General features: G+C 45.6%; 1 protein-coding gene across 1 annotated transcript in view; it reads right to left on the bottom strand.

Annotated features, from left to right (window-relative positions):
* Positions 1-1,386: 1,386 nt before the first annotated feature.
* LYRM4 (LYR motif containing 4) overlaps positions 1,387-18,356 on the bottom strand; it is a 158,511-nt gene continuing 141,541 nt past the window's right edge. Inside the window, exon 3 of the mRNA XM_006768689.2 lies at positions 1,387-1,837. Coding sequence (XP_006768752.1) covers positions 1,769-1,837 — 69 coding nt within the window. The 3' untranslated portion in view covers positions 1,387-1,768. The remainder of the gene's footprint in view (positions 1,838-18,356) is intronic.

Here is an 18,356-nt window from a genome sequence, read left to right as displayed (position 1 = left end):
ACTGTCTCTGTGACTAAAATGTGGAGAAGTCTCCTATGGAGTTGTTAGCCTGCTAGAAATGTGAGGCTTGTAGAGAAGAGGTTCATATGTGGACTCAGGGGTTTCTAAGTAGCAGCTGTTTTAATTTCAGTATAAATCAGAGGTGCTATCTGTTAGCTAGCACAGCTGTTCGATGTAGTTGTTGCTGAATGGGCGTGCATTGTACTAACACAGAGTGGAAAGTGACCCAGAGCCACACATGCGGGGCTGGGAGACTCTAATCCCCTGCATTCAGTGGGAAGGGAGAGAGGACTTCCCGCATTCCCGACACTGGGCATCTGCTGACTGTTTATTCTCACACTGCAGCCTTGAGACTTTATCCATGGGCAAAAGCATTCTGAAGTCGCAGGTTGTAATGCCAAATACAATGCACTATTATAATATCTACAATCCATGGGTGAGATGGGCAGACATGATCTTTACCACGAGTATGAGGATGGGGCCACAGACTGCTTGTGCTCGATTCACATGAATTAAAATGATGGGGGGCTGGGGGACAGTTCTGTGGCATGTTGGTGACACTGTCACAGCTACTGCAGAACCTGTAAATACATAAGCCTGTCCCAAACCTAGACACATAAATAATGAATTCACTTAGTACTGTTTACAAAAGGAAACAAAAATATCACTCAGGGCCTGGTCCCTCATAAAATCTCCACAAGTCAAGCACGTTATTTAATACCTCTGCCCATGTTTTGAAGTGATGTACTTCCAAGGATAAATCCAAACAATTTTTTAAACTCATAATGTAAAGAGCAGTTTCTTGAGGTGGCTAAACATTAAAAACACTAGGAGAGCTTAAAAAATGTACATATAAATTATTGTGTTTCACCTTTTACTAAGTAGAATCCAAGGGGAGGGAAGCACTCAGGAATTTCAAAAAAACGCTCCAAATCTCCAGGAGGTCAGACTCAGCAGGGGAGCTGGGGCGGCTTTGGAGGAGTGCTGACAGCAGCACTCCTTGAATCTCAGAGGCCCTGCAGTTACCTCCAGTGTTAGACTGACCATCCTGAGTCAGAAGGTTTGGGGTGTGACTTGAGCTTCTGCTCCCAGGCGGTGCTGATCCTCAGACTGCTTTGCTGCCCAGGGTGGAGTGCCTTGTCTCTAGGGGTGTATCCACCTGCCTGCCATCCTTGTGGTTGTGTTGGGCCTAGGGATCAACCGCAGGGTGCACCTTCTGCCCCCAGGCCCTGCTCTCCTCCCTGCTGTCCCCCAAATCTCTCCTGGGCTTGCTTCCACAAAGGGAGGACTCAGCTGAGGGTTGGAGCCTCCCTCCTGGCACCCCCACCGCCCTGTGCAGGACCTGCAGCAGCAGGAAACGCAAGTGCATTAATCAGGATGAGTGTATCTGGGTAGCAGGCTTAGGGAGCCAATCCTGTTTATTGTTGAGGACTAAGAAACAGTCTGGAGATGCTCTGTACAAGTGGCGATGAGCTACTAAAGAGGGGTGGGGTAGAGAGGAGACACAATAACACACAGCATTATTCTAAGTGAGCACCAGCTCTTCATTCTAACACTGAACCAAGGAGAGACAGCCACCCTTTCCACTAAGGTTGCAGGAGAATGGAAACCTCACTCAATTTACTGTATCAGTTCCTACAGGGCAGGCTGAGCAAGGGGTTATTATTTTAAGCTGATGCAAGAAGTCACTCGTGGTCCATTGGGAGTCCCAATCGCAAGCACAGAGTGGGTGCTGGAGGTGGTCCACGGTTGCTGATGGTGCTGGTCTTTAGGTCTTGGGCTTCTCCTGATTCTCAATGATGAGCTTGTCAGTCGAATACAGTTGGCCAATGTGGACCTGAAGGCAAAGAACAGACAGATCAGGAACCAGGGGACTCCATAGCTGTGAAGGGTCAGAAAGAGTATTTCTAACATTTAAATGCAAATGTCTGCCATCACAGGGCCCTTCTCTGCTGACCACCACACTGTGGGGCAAAGGGCAGTCACCAGATTTGCCTCTGTGCATTCCCTGCATACTGGAGCCGCTGTGCAGTGCAGATAGAGAGACAGGCCAGGGTTCTTTCTTATAAGTGAAAGGCTGGTCGCCTACAGCAGCCAACAAATAAACATGTGTTGGGTGAAAGCCATCAAACCCTCTAGGAGGCCTGGGAGGGCAGCCACAGCCCCTGATCTTTGGGTAGATAGGCAATGAACACCTACCATACTGGACACAGCACTTCGGTTAATGTGAAGACGTGATTCCTCCCTCAGAAGCTCTGCATTTAGGAGCAGAGGCAGACGAGGACGGAGATAGTGGCCCTATGAGCTCGTGGGTGCTGGCAAAGGGCTGCACGCAGGACTAGAGGAATGTAGGAGTAGGAGCTGGGACTCAGCCTGAGGGAGTTAGGGAGACTTCCCTGAGGAGATGGATCCTAAGCAAGGGCTCAGGAGTACAGTGGGAGCCAGAGGAGGGGCAGGAAGCACATTCCAGATAGAGGGAATGGCCCCCACAGAGCAGCTGGTGTGAGGCACCTGATGCATTTGGGCTTATGGAGAACGTCAAAGACATCCCTGGCAGTGAGTGTGGATGGGGTGAGGTAGAGGAGAGAGTAAAAGGTAGGCTAGGGCCAGGCCATGGATGCCAACTCATTCTGAGGAAAATTTTTAAATGTTAAAACAGAAGATGGACTTAGATTTGTGGTTCAAAATCATTTTATCTCAGTGTGAAGGCAAGAGCCCAATAAGAGTGCAGATGAGAGATAATTTGGCTTGAACTAAGGAGGTGATAGAGTATAGAGGGGAGCGGGCCAGAGAATTATTTGGGTGACATACAAAATGTGGACTCATCAATAGTAAGATCAAGAACGACTGGTGGAGATATGATAAGAATCACTACCCGCATTTTTTTGGTGAGGAAGGAAGGCTCAGAGAAGTCAATCCGCAGAGGAACAGAGATTTGAAGCTGAACAGTGCCTTCTCCAAAATGCTCTATAGTCCCCAAACCCATGTCATCGTAACACAGCTGTAGTATTCACACACTCTGATGAAGGGGTACAATAGCATACTGATTAAAATTTGAGGTAACCACACATGCAATCTGGGTCTGCCCAACATCCATCTCTCTTTTAAAATGTGTGTGTGCATGTGTGCGTATGTATACAAACACACAATATTTTAATTTGAAATCATAACTTGCTTTTACTACTTAACTTTGAAGACTTTTTAATTGATTTTTAGAAAGAGTGGAAGGGAGGGGGAGAGGCAGAGAGAAAGAAACATAGATGTGAGAGAGACACATGAATTGGTTGTTTCCCGCACGAGTCCCAACCAGGGCCAGGGACTGAGCTTCCAACAGAGGTACATGTCCTTGACTGGAATCAAACCCGGGACCATTCAGTCCATGGGCCCACACTCTATCCACTGAGCCAAACTAGGGCCCCACTAACATAGTTTTAACATAGTATTTGTTTCTCAGAGTCCAACAGTAAAGGATGGAGCCTTTGGGGGATAGGTGCTCTCTTGCAGGAAATGCAGCTGTGATATGGTGACCTCGTCCCAATCAGCTCCACATGAAAGGCTCCAAAGAAAGTTGCAGAATGAAGATGAGGAGTGATCCAAGCTCAACTTTTAAGGAACTTTAAATAAAAACAACCCTTCAAATTTATAGTCTAGTTTGGCAGAAGTAGATTTTTTAAAGTTCCATTCAGATAATGACACTTTTATGGCTGGTGGGGGGTGGGTGGGAGGAGAATGAATTCAGATCTTAATGTTAATGATATTAAGAGGGCATACAGATTAATATCTTTTCACCTCCCCCAGCTCTGTGGTCTGATAGTATAGTTGGTCCTCTGGTGGCCGCCCGCCCTCTGTGCACTAACTTTTCACTGACTGCCATGGGTCTTGTATCTTCAGTGTCTTTGCTCCACCAGGAGCTACTGTACCAGGGAAGACCCACTCAGTATCCATTGAGCAAAAGCCCACCACCCTTTGGGCCAGTGGTTGAAGCTTCTCTGGGTCCCCTCTCTGTCTCCTGAAAACACTTACTACACATCACCCATTTAACACTGGTTTGGCCTTGTATTGTCACCATCTGTGTGCCTGTCTCAGTCCTCTGCACAGGCATCAGTGATGACGGGCTTAGGAGAGACTGAGTTGCCCCATAGCATAGTTTAGGACTGCGCCAGACATCTAGTTCTAGGTCCTAGGTCAGTGATGGCGAACCTATGACACGCGTGTCAGAGGTGACACGCAAACTCATGTTTTTGGTTGATTTTTGTTAAATGGCATTTAAATACATAAAATAAATATCAAAAATATAAGTCTTTGTTTTACTATGGTTGCAAATATCAAAAAATTTCTATATGTGACACAGCACCAGAGTTAAGTTAGGGTTTTTCAAAATGCTGACACGCCGAGCTCAAAAGGTTCGCCATCGCTGTCCTAGGTCATACGTGATCATGAAGTGCTTGATGGTGAGCTCCTAGTGGAAACATGAAAACGATAAAGGCAAGGCAATAAACATAGTGACAGGACCATTTACTGTAACAAAAATGTTCACCCATGGTAAGCAAAATCAAGTGACTTAAATTAGGCCCAGCAGAAGAAGGTTGGAAGTTATAATCCAAGGTTATAAGGCAGTGGTTCTTAACCAGTGGGTCGCGACCCCTTTGGGCACTGAACGACCTTTTCACAGGGGTCGCCTAAGACCATTGGAAAACACTTATATAATTACATATTGTTTTTGTGATTAATCACTATGCTTTAATTATGTTCAATTTATAACAATGAAACTGGGGGTCACCACAACATGAGGAACTGTATTAAAGGGTTGTGGCATTAGGAAGGTTGAGAACCACTGTTAAGGGATTAACCCAGAGCAATTACAGAAGAGGCAAGGGAAAAATATTCAGTTCACAAAGGGCAGGAAATATCAAAATGTTACCTCAATGAGACCGAAAAAGATGAGGAGTAATGAGGCCTAAACGTTTGTGTAACAGTTCTGACGCATTTATTTGGGCTATAAAATGTGCCAGCACACATTAGGGGCCAGCTGGGGATGGATGCCACAGTGCTAATGACAGAACATGTCACTTCTGAGCTGCAGGTGAAAGCAGCTGGTTGGTCAATGGCAGTGAGGAAGTGCAATTAGCAGCTTTAATTTACTAGTATAGTCCCTACAGAATCCCATATTGGCTCGCATCAGAGCATTACCATGCATAAACTGGTCATTAAAGCTGATCACACTTTTCTATAAGCTTTAGGAGCTGGCATTGGAGTCCAAGGAAAATACACAGATTACCCAACTGCAAGTAGATGGATGGCCGGAGGGCCTGGAAACGCTTATGAGCTCTGAGACTCATTAGACAAACAACCCACTGGGGGAAGGAGGAGGGTCCAAAAAAATATTTCCTACAATGTTTCAGGTCTTCACTGCTTATGCAGCTGAAGCACAGAGCTGCCTCCTGAGCAACACACCTCAAGCTGATTTAGACTTAGGAGCTGGGCTCAATTGCCAGGGGTGGGGCAGGGGGGCTCTGAAGTGGGGCCTCTGCTACTTCTGCCTATTTCACTGGGTTGTTATGAGAATCAAATGAGATACTGGACTTGAAGAAAACGTAACAACTGTCCCACATATTTCCCAGGGTCTAAATACATGAAATATCTTTATGCTGTTGGGAGTATTACATAAGATAGGACCACTCATGTAGTAAGGGCTCATTGAATGTTACTTATGTGCATGGCCCATCTACTGTCAGGCTGAATACCACAGGATCTCTGAGGCTCATCACCCTCTGCTGTAAGAGTCTATGATTTTATAACTATTAAACCCACCCACACATTAGAGAAAGGGTGTGGGGAGTGTCTGAGACCATTACCTGGTTTTGAACTTGAGCTTCCTGATCTGGACTTGAGTCTGTTCTTTCTGAGGCTCTGCTCTGGGGGGCACAGCTTCCTGTCCAGGAAGGGCCCAGGAGAGTCTTGTGTGAGGAGGTGCACTATATATTGCAAGTTATGGGGGAGATGTGGACACCTGGCTTTGCTTGGGAAGCACAAAGGGATAGAGTGTCCCTGTTCTCTTCCCTTTCTGAGGGTGGGGAAACCACCCAGCAGGGATGATTCCTTATCTGATGGGGGCAGTGCCAAATCTGGCATTGTTATGATTATACTAGAGGCCTGGTTCACGGATTCATGCACGGGTGGGGTCCCTCAGCCTGGCCTGCAACCTCTAGCAATCTGGGACCCCTCGGGGGATATAGCAGTGTGCGAAGCAGCAGGTGGCCGGGGAGGAGCCTGCGCCAGGCTGGGTGCCACACTGCTCCCATTCATCCCAGCCCTGCTGTGCCACTGCTGCTCAGTAGCGCTGCCGTGGAGGTGGGAGAGGCTCCCGCTGCTACAGCTGGTGACTGTGAGCCAGGCTTCTGGCTGAGCGGTGCTCCATTTGTGGGAGCGCACTGACCACCAGGGGGAAGCTCCTGCATTGAGCGTCTGCCCCCTGGTGGTCAGTGTGCATCATAGCGACCAGTTGACTGGTCGCTCGGTCGCTTAGGCTTTTATATATATAGACTATTACTAAAAAATAATGATAATGATGATGAAAGTAACAGTAACCCTTAAATTGTATGCCAGACACTGTTCTAAGCATTTAATTAAATCAATTAAAAGCATTTAATTCTTTTAATCTTACAACAACTTTACAGGAAGATACCATTATCCTCATCTATCTACAGGCTTTTACATGCAAACTGCATCTTTGGTGTTTACTCTCCATATTTGGAAAGAGTATAATTTCTCAGATGGACTTGCCCTTCCGTGTCACAGATAAGAGCCCACTGTCTCAGTGGATCACATTGAAAATATGAGACAAGACAGTCACAACAAAAACACACCTATACATAACATTAATAAGAAATGTGTGTGATGTTTAGGAAAAAAAAGATAAAACTTAGAAATATAAAGTAAGTTTGAATGGCCCTGGCAGGTTTGGCTTAATGGTTAGAGTGTCGGCCCTTGGACTGAAGAGTCATGGGTTCGATTCCGGTCAAGGGCACATACCTCAGTTGCAGGCTCGATCCCCGGGCCCAGTTAGGGCACGTGCGGGAGACAACCAATCGATGTGTCTCTCTCACATCGATGTTTCTTTCTCTCTGCCCCCCGCACCCCCTGCACCGCTTCCATTCTCTCTAAAAATCAATGGGGGAAAAAATCCTCAGGTGAGGAAGAATAAAAAAACAGTTTCAATGAAATCAGAAAATGCAATGTTCATGGAGAGACTAAATCATAAAAAATGTCAATCTTTTGCCAAATTAATTGATGTTTAACACATGATAATAAAAATCCCAGTGGGACTTATTGAGAAAATGACTTTAATGTTTATTTGAATGAATATAAAGCCACTTTGAAAAGGAAAGTATTAAAGCATTTTGAGATACAATTAAAACAGTGTGGCACTACCTCAAGGGAAGAGAAATGAATGGAATAGGAGAGTTAGAAGCCAGACCTCCAGGTACAGAAGTAGTTAACACACAGGGGTGTGAGGCTCAACTTGAAGATGCTTCAGGAACTGGAGCACCTGTAAAGTTTCTTATGGATCTCTGTGTAGCTGACGTGTTCTGCTCCATAATGTATTTATGCTCACGTTAGTGTGGAAATGCTACCACAAGCTGTCGAGTAACCCTGGCCTTTCCATAAGATTCACTTTATTTATCCAGCCTTGAGTGCCTCCTTACAGCCGGCTGAAGAGGCAGATTTTTTAAAAAAAATGTTTTTATTGATTTCAGAGAGGAAGGGACAGGGAGAGACAGATAGAAACATCAATGTTAAGAGAGAATCATTGATTGGCTGCCTCCTATGCACCTCATACTGGGGATCGAGCCCACAACCTGGGCATGTGCCCTGACTGGGAATCAAACCATGACCTCCTGGTTCATAGGTGGACACTCAACCACTGAGCCACACTGGCTGGGCATGAAGAGGCTGGTTTTTAAGGTGTTAAACTTTCCTAAGACAACTATACTTGATAGGGGCTTTGAAGAACCCCTAATCCTGTGAGCCACCAATATAATGAATCTTTGATGGTAGGATTTCAGCTTTCGGTGACCTGTCAGGCCACATGTTCTGCCTGTTGCATGGGAGGTAAGCAGACTTCTTTTCTGACCCATAACCACGTCGACAGCTTTCCATGCCATCTGCAATCCACACCGCACTTCTCTCTGGCGAGACCCTTAGGTGGAGTTGCCGTTACAGCCTTGCCACAGTCAGGTCACCCACTATGACATTTTCCAAGTAGACCCGTTTTATTATGCTTTATGTGCCTAGTAATGTTTAAAGAAGCACACTGAAATAGGGACACATGAAATTATATACAACCCCCGCCCCCATTTAGCAATAACAGCTTTTATAAAATCTAAACTTATAAGATCTTCCTCTAAAAGTAGCTCTCAATGTGCATGTCTTTTTTCTTCCTTGAATCCAGTAGCCTAAGTTGATTTAAAAAATGCTTATATAGAATGATCTTACTACTTTTAATTTTGACATTATTTTATGCCATAGAAGAATGCCTAGTGTGCAAACTAGATCTCTGAAAATTCTGTCAACAACTAAATGTGCGGGGAGAGGACGGCCAGAGAACCCAGGGGTGGCAGGGATGGCAGCTTCCTCTCCCCTCACCCCACCTCTGCTCAACTCTGCAAGCCTTGAGTGTGAGACACTGGATGTTCCCAACGTGGGGGTGCTGGTGAGGAGCTGATGGTTCATTCCTCTGTGACATTAGGGCAGAGTGATGAGCAACTCCCACCTCTTCCCCAAATCCCACCTGAAGTTAATAATCAATGTGTTTCATCCTTGCTAGCCGAGACGAGAGGAGGCAGATGCATGTGTATGTACCACACATTGGTGTCCATTCTTGTCCAGCGTCATTATTAGCAAAGCTTTCTCTCACTCTCAAGGGTCCTGGTTTGAAGAATAAATTATGTGGTTGCCCTAACGCTTATCCACTGTTGTCAGATTTCTAGGCCATTCCGTTGTTTTCTGTTTTCTGCATGAAAAGATGTTCAATTAAAAAAAAAAACAGCCCACCACGTGATGGCCTCTTTCTTTCATATTCCAGGCCATTGGAGTGAAGGAATCAAAGCATTTTAATGGGTCCCCGAGAACTGTGGCTTCAAACGAGCCTGGAGTCGTGGGCAGCCGGCAGGGGTTCCCATTCCAAAGCAGACATCCTTGGTGAAGAGATACACATGTAGGCGGTGGTTCCGAACAAGCATGGGCCCAGGAGCCCAGGGCCAGCTGTCCAGACCCCAGAGTTCTCATCAGGGAGGTGAGGGTGGGCCATGCTGTCATCATTCCCTTGCTCCTGATTGCACCCTCAGTGAGAAAGAGCACTTAATCCAAGAGGTTCAGGCTGAGCCTTCATCATTATTATTTTACAATTATTGTCAGTACTTTTTCTTTTGCAGTGGGTGAATATTAAAACAAAACAACACAACCAAGGTAAATATTTACCCACCAGGTGTACTTTGGGTGCAGCTACAAGACCAGAGTGGGGAGGGAAGTGCCTTCATACCTTATAATGTCCCTCTAAGATGCCTCACTGTTAATGAAGGCCAAGGATCACATCTTCCTACCCTCGGCTACCTGTTTTTAGAGGTGCTGGGCATGGTGAGTGATCTCTACCTGCTGGTCCAGACCACTGTTCAGGGAAGGCGGACAGTTATACAACAGGAGACAGGGGCCGGCTGTCCTCCCACGGCACTCACACATTCTCCCTCCCCGTCCCGAGGGCTGGGTGCAGAGCTGGCCATGAGGCCCCGGGGTTGGTTGTGAAGCGTTGTATAACGAAGGCTCTGAGAGGCGGGCGTCCAGACACAACAGCACATCGCACTGGATGTCCGCAACACTGCACTCGGTCACCAAGCCCTTCTTGGAACTGGGCAGAACCCAGGACCCAAACATTACATCAGAATGACACCTGGCTCTTCTCCAGGATGGTGGGAACAAGAGCCCAGGCAAAGTGCCACCAAATGTCAAGCTTTTGCACCGAGCTCAGGACTGCAGGTCACCAAAACCACAGCGGCAGGCCAGACCCGCATGGCTATCATTAGTTACCAGGGAATGCTATTACTGGGGGCTGTTGGACACGCTAATGTCGGCCATATATTTATCACCTGCCCTGGGAATAGTGTTGACAAACTGAGAAGATCAGGCTGCTTTGTGCTATTTTTCCCTTCCAGGACACCTTCACTTCTGGAGACTTGCGGAATGACTATATGCCATTTGGTTTTGCTTTGTCTCCCTTGTTAGATGATGAATGACAGCAGTGCATGTGGTTAGTACAGAGCAGTCACCTACACTACCTTGTTTGATCTGACATGTTTTGTGTGTGTGTGTGTGTGTGTGTGTGTGTGTGTGTGTGTGTGCATGTGCCCTTGACTGGAATAGAACCTGGGACCATTCAGTCCACAGGCCGATGCTCTATCCCCTGAGCCAAACCAGCTAATCTGACATGTTCTTTACTTTGTGGGCTTCCAGGTTTGGGGACAGCATCATTTTAGGTGTCTGTCACCATCACAGATTCACCATTTCCAGAGCAATGAACACAGCAGATCCAGAGTCAAGGTCATAGCACCGAAGGGGCAACACTCAACACTGAAAGCAGCTTCCAGAGTACAGACCGGAAGCTGCAAGCCTAATTTTTTTTTTTTTTTTTTTTTTTTTTTTACCTTTAGGTCTGTGCAATATGCTGATTTCCTGGCCTCTTTTAAAAACTGTCCAGGATGAATTTTCGCTTTTGGTGTTAAAAAATCAGGAATGAGCAGCTGCCTCAGATGAAACAATATTTCTTCTCTTGCTGTGCTCACACCTCCTAGGCCGAGAAGTCTCTCTCCAACCACCACACACTCAACACTTTGTGACCAATGCCACAGCTGGTGGCAGCTGCCTACCTCCACTTCATGGGCTGATGTCATCAAGAAATGGTGGGGAACAACCGAAACAGAAAAACAAACAGGAAGACACAGTCCACACATTCTCCTACAACTTGCCCTTTTTCAAGCCCCGTTTCAGGTTCAGCATCTTTCTTTTGAACAGCTGCCTTGGATTCCTTTGCTCCCATCCCTGTGGGGACCAGGGACATTAGAACAGATGGTCAGCAACATCCGTATTTTCCCAGGGCTTGGGAGCCTTCTGGGGATGACAGTAAACCTTAGACAATGTTGGGGTCCGACATACCAACATCTCTGATTTAGTGGGCTCCCTCCTGTCTCCCCCCAGCAGAAGTCAGGTTGAAGAGCACCAAAATGGCCATGAGAAAAACACACCATGAACCAGACATCTGGCAGGGCCTCTGAAGGAGCAATGGTGCAGAGCGCTCAGAAGCTATGCGGGACCAGCTCCACCCAGCACACACTCCCTACCCACACGAGCCCAGCGGCTCGGATCCCAGGAGCCCTCTCTCTGAAAGAGCGGCTGTGGAAAGTGGGAGGGAACTGGGACAACAGTCATCAGCAGTGATGGGCAGTAAGTGTGGGTAGTCGCTGGCCAGGAACTCTGCTTCGTATGACTTACCCCCGACCTATCCTAACCATGAAGCTTTAAGACAGTCACCATCTGTCACCAGACACCAAATTAGCAGGGCCTAGGAGACACTTAAGTATACCTGAACGGATGCTTGGGGATTTTCAGAACTGTCCTGGGGAGGAGCTCACTGAAAAACAATGTCCCTGTTGGCCGGGGAATAGGGAAAGCTCATGTTCAGCCCCTGTGTAGCAGACTTGTTAAAATGCTGGATGACTTCCACAGGCTGGTAAATGACTGATGCCCAGGGACCCTCCCTTTGTCACTCCTCCTCCCTCCTCCAGGATGCTGGGACCTCACACAAGAGTCCCCTCTGCCCTTCCCCCCAGGGGTCTGGTTGGTGGTTGCTGTCCTGTTCTGGTTTGACCAGCTTTCACACCCAGTGGTCACTGCCTATGCCAGATTGCTGGTTAAACATTCTGGCTATCGCCTGGGGGATAGGGACTTTGAAGAATAAATCTGGGCTATTACTGAAAAGGCATGCATTCCATAGGGGAGATGTAAAGACTGCTGAACAGGATGGCCTGCATTTTGCTCAAAGTTATTCTGGATGAGGGAGAGAGGGAGGCCAGAGTGAGAGCCTGAAAACACAAGGGTCTGAAGAGACATTTGGCTGGGCCTTCTCTTTTGGCGCCAGCCCAGTGTGGCGGCTCCTTAGTATTCCTCAGTGCTCAGGGGTCAAGGACAGGGCAGGAAGCTTTCTCTCCTACCAAGTCTGCTTCCCTGGCTTACACAGCCTTACACAGCCTTAGCACTGTCCCTGAGTACCTTCCAATGGAATGCCCAGGAAGCAAAGATTCAATTGGGGAGGGGCTCTGATGCCTCAAACAGAGGCACCAAAGTCAGCGTCAGCACACCTGTTCTGTTCCGCAGATGCTATGCTCACCACGTGTCCTCTACCACGTAAGTGACAGGACAGACTTGCCACAGGTGGGTGCCGCCCTGGGGATGAACTAAACAGTCCCTACATACCTTGCTGAGGGAGTCAGCAATCAGGAAGTCACTCCCTGACACGGGAGAGACTCAGTCCTCTGAATCACAAGTTGCAGACACTTTGACAGCGAGCAGGTGGCTCTCTGGCCTGGGGCCTGCTTTCACTTGCCAGAGAGCACGGCAGGCTGCAGCAGTAGGTCCACGGGGCCCAGGACAGATTACCTGGGAGCCTGGTTCTGGACTGCCCTCCACTGCCCCATTCTGGTGCCCGGCTGGCTTCCTCAGGGAGGAGGTGGGTGGGAGGAGCTCCCTGCAGCTCTACCCCGACTCCCACCCCGAGGAAACGGACACAGTGGAAGATGTGATGTACAAATAACAGCTTTCCTCTAGACAGGGGCTATTTCTTTAAGTGCTCATTTTTAACTGCTAAGGGGAAAGCACAAGAAAATTAATCTTCCTTCCCCCAACTTTTGCCATGGCTGATTTTAAAAAGATCCTGTGACCATTCTGTTCTGTTAGGGCAACTGCAATCTAGAAAGATGGGCCTTTACTTCACTTTTATTTGCTTATATAAAATCATACGAAAGCCATTTTATTAAGACTATGACAGCCTGGCTGGTGTGGCTCAGTGGTTGAGCATGGAATCAGGGATCACCATTTCTAGTCAGGGCACATGCCCAGGCTGCAGGCTCAAATGCCAGTGGCGGATATACAGGAGGCTACTGATCCATGTTCCTCTCTCTTCAATGTTTCTGTCTCTCTGTCCCTGTCCCTTCCTCTCTCTCTAAAGATCAATAACTAAGTGAATTTGAAATCTCTCTATTAAGAACACTGGAGAGGGGTTCTAGGACCTGGGAGAGCTGAATATACTATGCTTTCCCTCCACTAGCAAATCCAATCCCTCTGACTCTCTGAGAGGCACAAAGCTGCCAAGGCCAGGAGAGCAGCTGGTAGTGAGGAAGGTCTTGGGCTGGGGAGTGGGATGCTGAGGGGAGAGTTCATGGGAGCTTTCTAGGAACCAAGCAAGGCCTGTAGACCAGCACTGGGGGTTCTGCGATGAAGACTGGCGAAGGTCTGTGAACCCTGGGAGTCTGGCTGACACTGGCTTCTCCTAAGTGGGCTTTATTAGTCAAGGAGGGGCTAAAGAGCCCGCTGGTGCTCCCTGTTCCTGAAGCTGAGATTGCCTAAGGCAGCGGTTCTCAACCTGTGGGTGTGACCCCTTTCGGGGTCGAACGACCCCTATGAAAGGGTCGTTTGACCTGCAAAGGGGTCACACCCACAGGTTGAGAACCGCTGGCCCAAGGGAACCTGGGAGCAGGAAGACAGGCAGCTGCTGCCACTTCTATCCCATAGTCTCCCATGAATAGGGAACCCAGCCTTTCATCACTTATGGAATCACAGCCATTTAGGGCGCGCTAACAGCCAGACCTGAACCGCAGTGAGATGACAAAAATCACAGTGCACCTAAGGGAATTGAGAAGCCAGAGAGAATAATATTGACCCAAGTGGCTCCTATAAAATACCGCTGCTGGGAAAGCGGGACAACAAATAGTCACAATAAGAGCATTTAGAGAGGCTCAGGGGGGACAACTAACACAATGAGCATAGCTATGGAAGTTATACAGGTAGGGAAATACAGTGTTTTGATGGGAAAAACAGGCATCCTTTTTCAAATAATAGTAAAACAAAGTATGCTTCTAATGATAATCACCAGGCTACAGAAGACAATCATCACGGGCACAGAAAAGTAAAGTTCTCAAACTAATAAAGAGGGAAAAAAGGAATGAAGAGCTATGTGATAAAACCACCAAAAATAAAGAATGGAAGAAGAGAAAGTAAACTATAATAAATAATAGAATGACATGGAAGCAATAAAACCAAGTCTATCAGCCATTCTATGAAATGTGAGTGGACTAACTAAGGTAGATAACAAACAAAACACTAACAAAAGTGATAAAGACTGAAAATCAAGAGATAAATTAAGATATGCTAGGCACATTTTTGGGGAAAATACCAGTTTATATTAACACTAGACAAGGCTGAGTAGAGTCTAACAGCACTAAATTGAATAATGAGCAACATTTACAAAAAAGATATAGCAGTCATAAACTTGTAAGCAGTAAGATAGTAGCTAAGTATATAAAGCCTGAACTATTTGAAATGAAAGGAGAAATTGCTAAAAATAAAATTATAGTGGGGAACTTTGATATTTCTGTTTCAAAACTGAATAAAGCCAGTACATTTAAAAAGGTAAAGACATGGAGGATTTGCATAATACAATAAACTAAATACACGCAGATGTATCTTAAAGGAAATATAACTTGCCCATAAAACATTTACAAACAATAAGCATTAAAAAAATTGGTCAAGGACTTGGCCAAAGAAAATATAAAAACGTTTTCCATTTTTCAGGTTAATTTACTTAAAAAAAATCTTTTTATTGATTTCAGTGAGGAAGAGAGAGAGAGGGAGAGGGAGAGGGAGAGGGAGAGAGAGAGGGAGAGAGAGAGAGAGAGAGCGAGAATTATTGATTGCAGAGAGGAAGGGAGAGGGAGAGAGAGATAGAAATATTAATGATGAGAGAGAATCATTGATCAGCTGCCTCCTGCATGTATAGCTTCTACTGGGTGTCAAGCCTGCAACCAGGGCATGTGCCCTGACTGGGAATCGAATCATGACCTCCTGGTTTATAGGTTGACGCTCAACCATTGAGCCATACCAGCCAGGCTAATTTAATTAAAAAAATTTTTTTAAATTAGCTGCCATAGAATTACCCATAGCTTTTGTTTAGAGCATAGTCTTAATATGTAATCATTAAAAAATTACATTGTAGAAAATATTTAATTACCTAGAAAATAATTGTTGAGTGGGGGGAAAAAAGCAAGATATAAATCATAATTGAGAGGCAATCATTATTATGCCTTGGCCTCAAAACTTTATCTCTGATTTATACCTTTATCTTCAACTAGTTATGGACTCCTAATCTACAGATCAAGACTCATTAACAGATTCTAACTTTTAACCTAATATAACCCCAAGCAAGTTTCCATGGTTATACCCAACTCTGTGGCTTTTAGGACACCCCAAGTGAAGAGAGAAGGCATTTTTGCATCTTATTTCTGCCACTCTGGGATTAAGTTTGAGGATCACTTGCTTTACTAGTTAGCAATACGTATTTTGGAAAGTAACATTTACTGGACATGTGCCAGGCCTACATTCTTTATTTAGTTTCTCACTTAACTTTTACAAGTACTCTATGTAATACTTAATACACCCATCTTATGGATGAATAAATAGAATCAGAGAAATTTAGTAACCTGTCTACATTTCACAACTGGTAAATGAATTATGGAGCTGACATAATCCACTCTAAGTCTTCTGGCTCCAAAACCTACAACCCTTAAAAAAATATGTATATATCCACATCCAAGCTTTATTACTTTATTAAACAAGTACATCAAAGGTCAGGGCATGAAAGCAAGGCACCAAGGCCAGCTCCTTGGTTGGAGATAAATCTAGAAAGTGGTTGGTGAAGGGAATTTAGGTCATAGTAAAATGTACCTTTTTACTATTGCACAATTCCTCTGAGAAAAGTGTTTGCTGCTCCTTCTAATTAACATCTTAAATGGAAACCCATGCCATTCCAACAGCAGATCCTGCGGTCACTTAGGCTGGGCTACAAAGGCTGAGAAAGACAGAGATGTGATGTCCAAGTTTAATTTGTAGTTCTGCTTCAGGTGCACGTCTTTTCAGAAATGAAAGTTCAGAGTATTAACTGTGTAATGCCGAGCAAAGAAAATCACAAGCCATCCACCTCTTGGATCACATAAAGAACTTAGCTTTGTGAAGCGCCATGGGGAGCAACAAGCCACCTGCCCAGTGTTTTTGTTTATTCAGATTTTGCCAGAAAAGGAAGTTGGCAGAAGCAGAGGAGAACTAGAAATCCCCTCTACATTTAACCTATTTGCAACTCTGCCAAAGCCGGAGCCAGCCTCAGCTGTGGCCTGATCCGGGCTCATGGGAAGCAAATCTTGCTGAGGAAGTGGCAACTTCCTTCCTGAGGTAGGAGGGGCAAGCACTGTTGAGATTCCATAGGACTAATGGCAGCACAAGCCATCACCGAATGAGAAACACGAGAGAAAGTTCACTTCCTTCCCTGAGGACTCAGTAGAAGTTATTTGGCCTCTTGCCCCTAGGTTTTCTGGAAAAGTGGCCAGGAGAGAACCCGAGTCTGCTTTGGCAGGGTGCAAGCACACGCACATGTGCTGGGGAGCCTGAGGGCCGCTCACTGCGAAGCTACCATTTCATGGGCTTTTTTACCGTTGGACACATCTAGATGGCAGTTAGAAAAGAGGCCCTTTTCTCTCATACTAAAAAAAACCCACAGGTCAGTGCAAGATGATCTTTTTCTTCGCAGCTTTTCCAAAATTTTATTTTCTACAAGAAGACAACATTTTGCATAACTCTAGGCAGCCAATTTCTGACAGCATCTGATTTCTGATAGAAGCTGAAGACATAGCTATTCCCTAGAACAAGTGATTAGACAGGGACAAATTTAAATATATCACACCATGCCCAGTTGGCGTGGCTCAGTGGTTGAGCATCGACCTATGAACCAGGAGTCACAGTTCGATTCCCCGTCAGGGCACATGCCCAGGTTGTGGGCTCAATCCCCAATGGGGGCATGCAGGAGGCAGCCGACCAATGATTCTCTCTTATCATTGATGTTTCTATCTCTCTCTCCCTCTCCCTTCCTCCTGAAATCAATAAAAATATATTAAATATATCACACCACAACCACCACCTATGAAGAAGGCTTGAAACCCAGCAGTGACAGTACACTAGCATCTCTAGGAGAGCTTAGAGCAGCGGTTCTCAACCTGTGGGTCGCGACCCCTTTGGCGGTCGAGTGATCCTTTCCCTTTCACAGGAGTTGCCTAAGACCATCCTGCATATCAGATATTTACATTACTATTCATAACAGTAGCAACATTACAGTTATGAAATAGCAACAAAAATAATTTTATGGTTGGGTCACAACATGAGGAACTATATTTAAAGGGCCAGAAGGTTGAGAACCACTGGCTTAGAGTATTCTGATGCTTAAACCATTCCTAAGAGATTATAATTTACTTGGTCTAGGTCAGTGATGGTGAACCTATGACACACGTGTCTCAGAGGTGACACGCGAATTCATTTTGGGTGACACGCATCGACAAAGACAAAAAATTGCATAATTGAAATATTTGATCTCGCAACGGCCAGAGTTGAGCATCACTCGAGTAATATTATTACTCACATTACTCATGATCAATAATGCAATTCTAAAACCGGATGTAAACATGTACATCGGTGTTGCATAGCAAAGATACATAGTGAAAACATCCAAGATACATTGTTCCAATATTGACATTAATATGAAAAGGTTAAGAATTGCACTATAAAGAGATTAATCTTTACTCATGACATTTTATTTGTACTCGAGTGACAAAATGCCCAATTCTGGAAAAAGCCTTGTTATTATCAACATGTGCCTCGGGTAAGCTTCTTGCGCATTCAGGTGTATTCGGCAAACAGACGCACTTGATTGCCATGTTCGTTAGGAGACAGGAATGGGAGGGTTAGAAGAAAAACATACATAAGTGCAACAGTGCTCGACGAGACATTCTGTGTGTCGGATCATTGATTACAGCACCATATATTTGTTGGTTATACATACTACCTTTGAATTGTTTTGCATCAGGAGTCAGTGCAACAACACTGCAAAAAAGTTAATAGGTAAGAAAACTATCAACCTTTTATAAAAAACGCCGTGATTTATATTTATTTATTTTTGTAGCCTTGTGATGGAGAATCAAAAAACAAACAAACAA

Source organism: Myotis davidii, unplaced genomic scaffold (genome assembly GCF_000327345.1).
Source record: "Myotis davidii unplaced genomic scaffold, ASM32734v1 scaffold623, whole genome shotgun sequence".
NCBI lineage: Eukaryota > Metazoa > Chordata > Mammalia > Chiroptera > Vespertilionidae > Myotis > Myotis davidii.
Note: the sequence above shows the minus strand (reverse complement) of the source record. Positions and strands in the feature narration are given on the sequence as shown.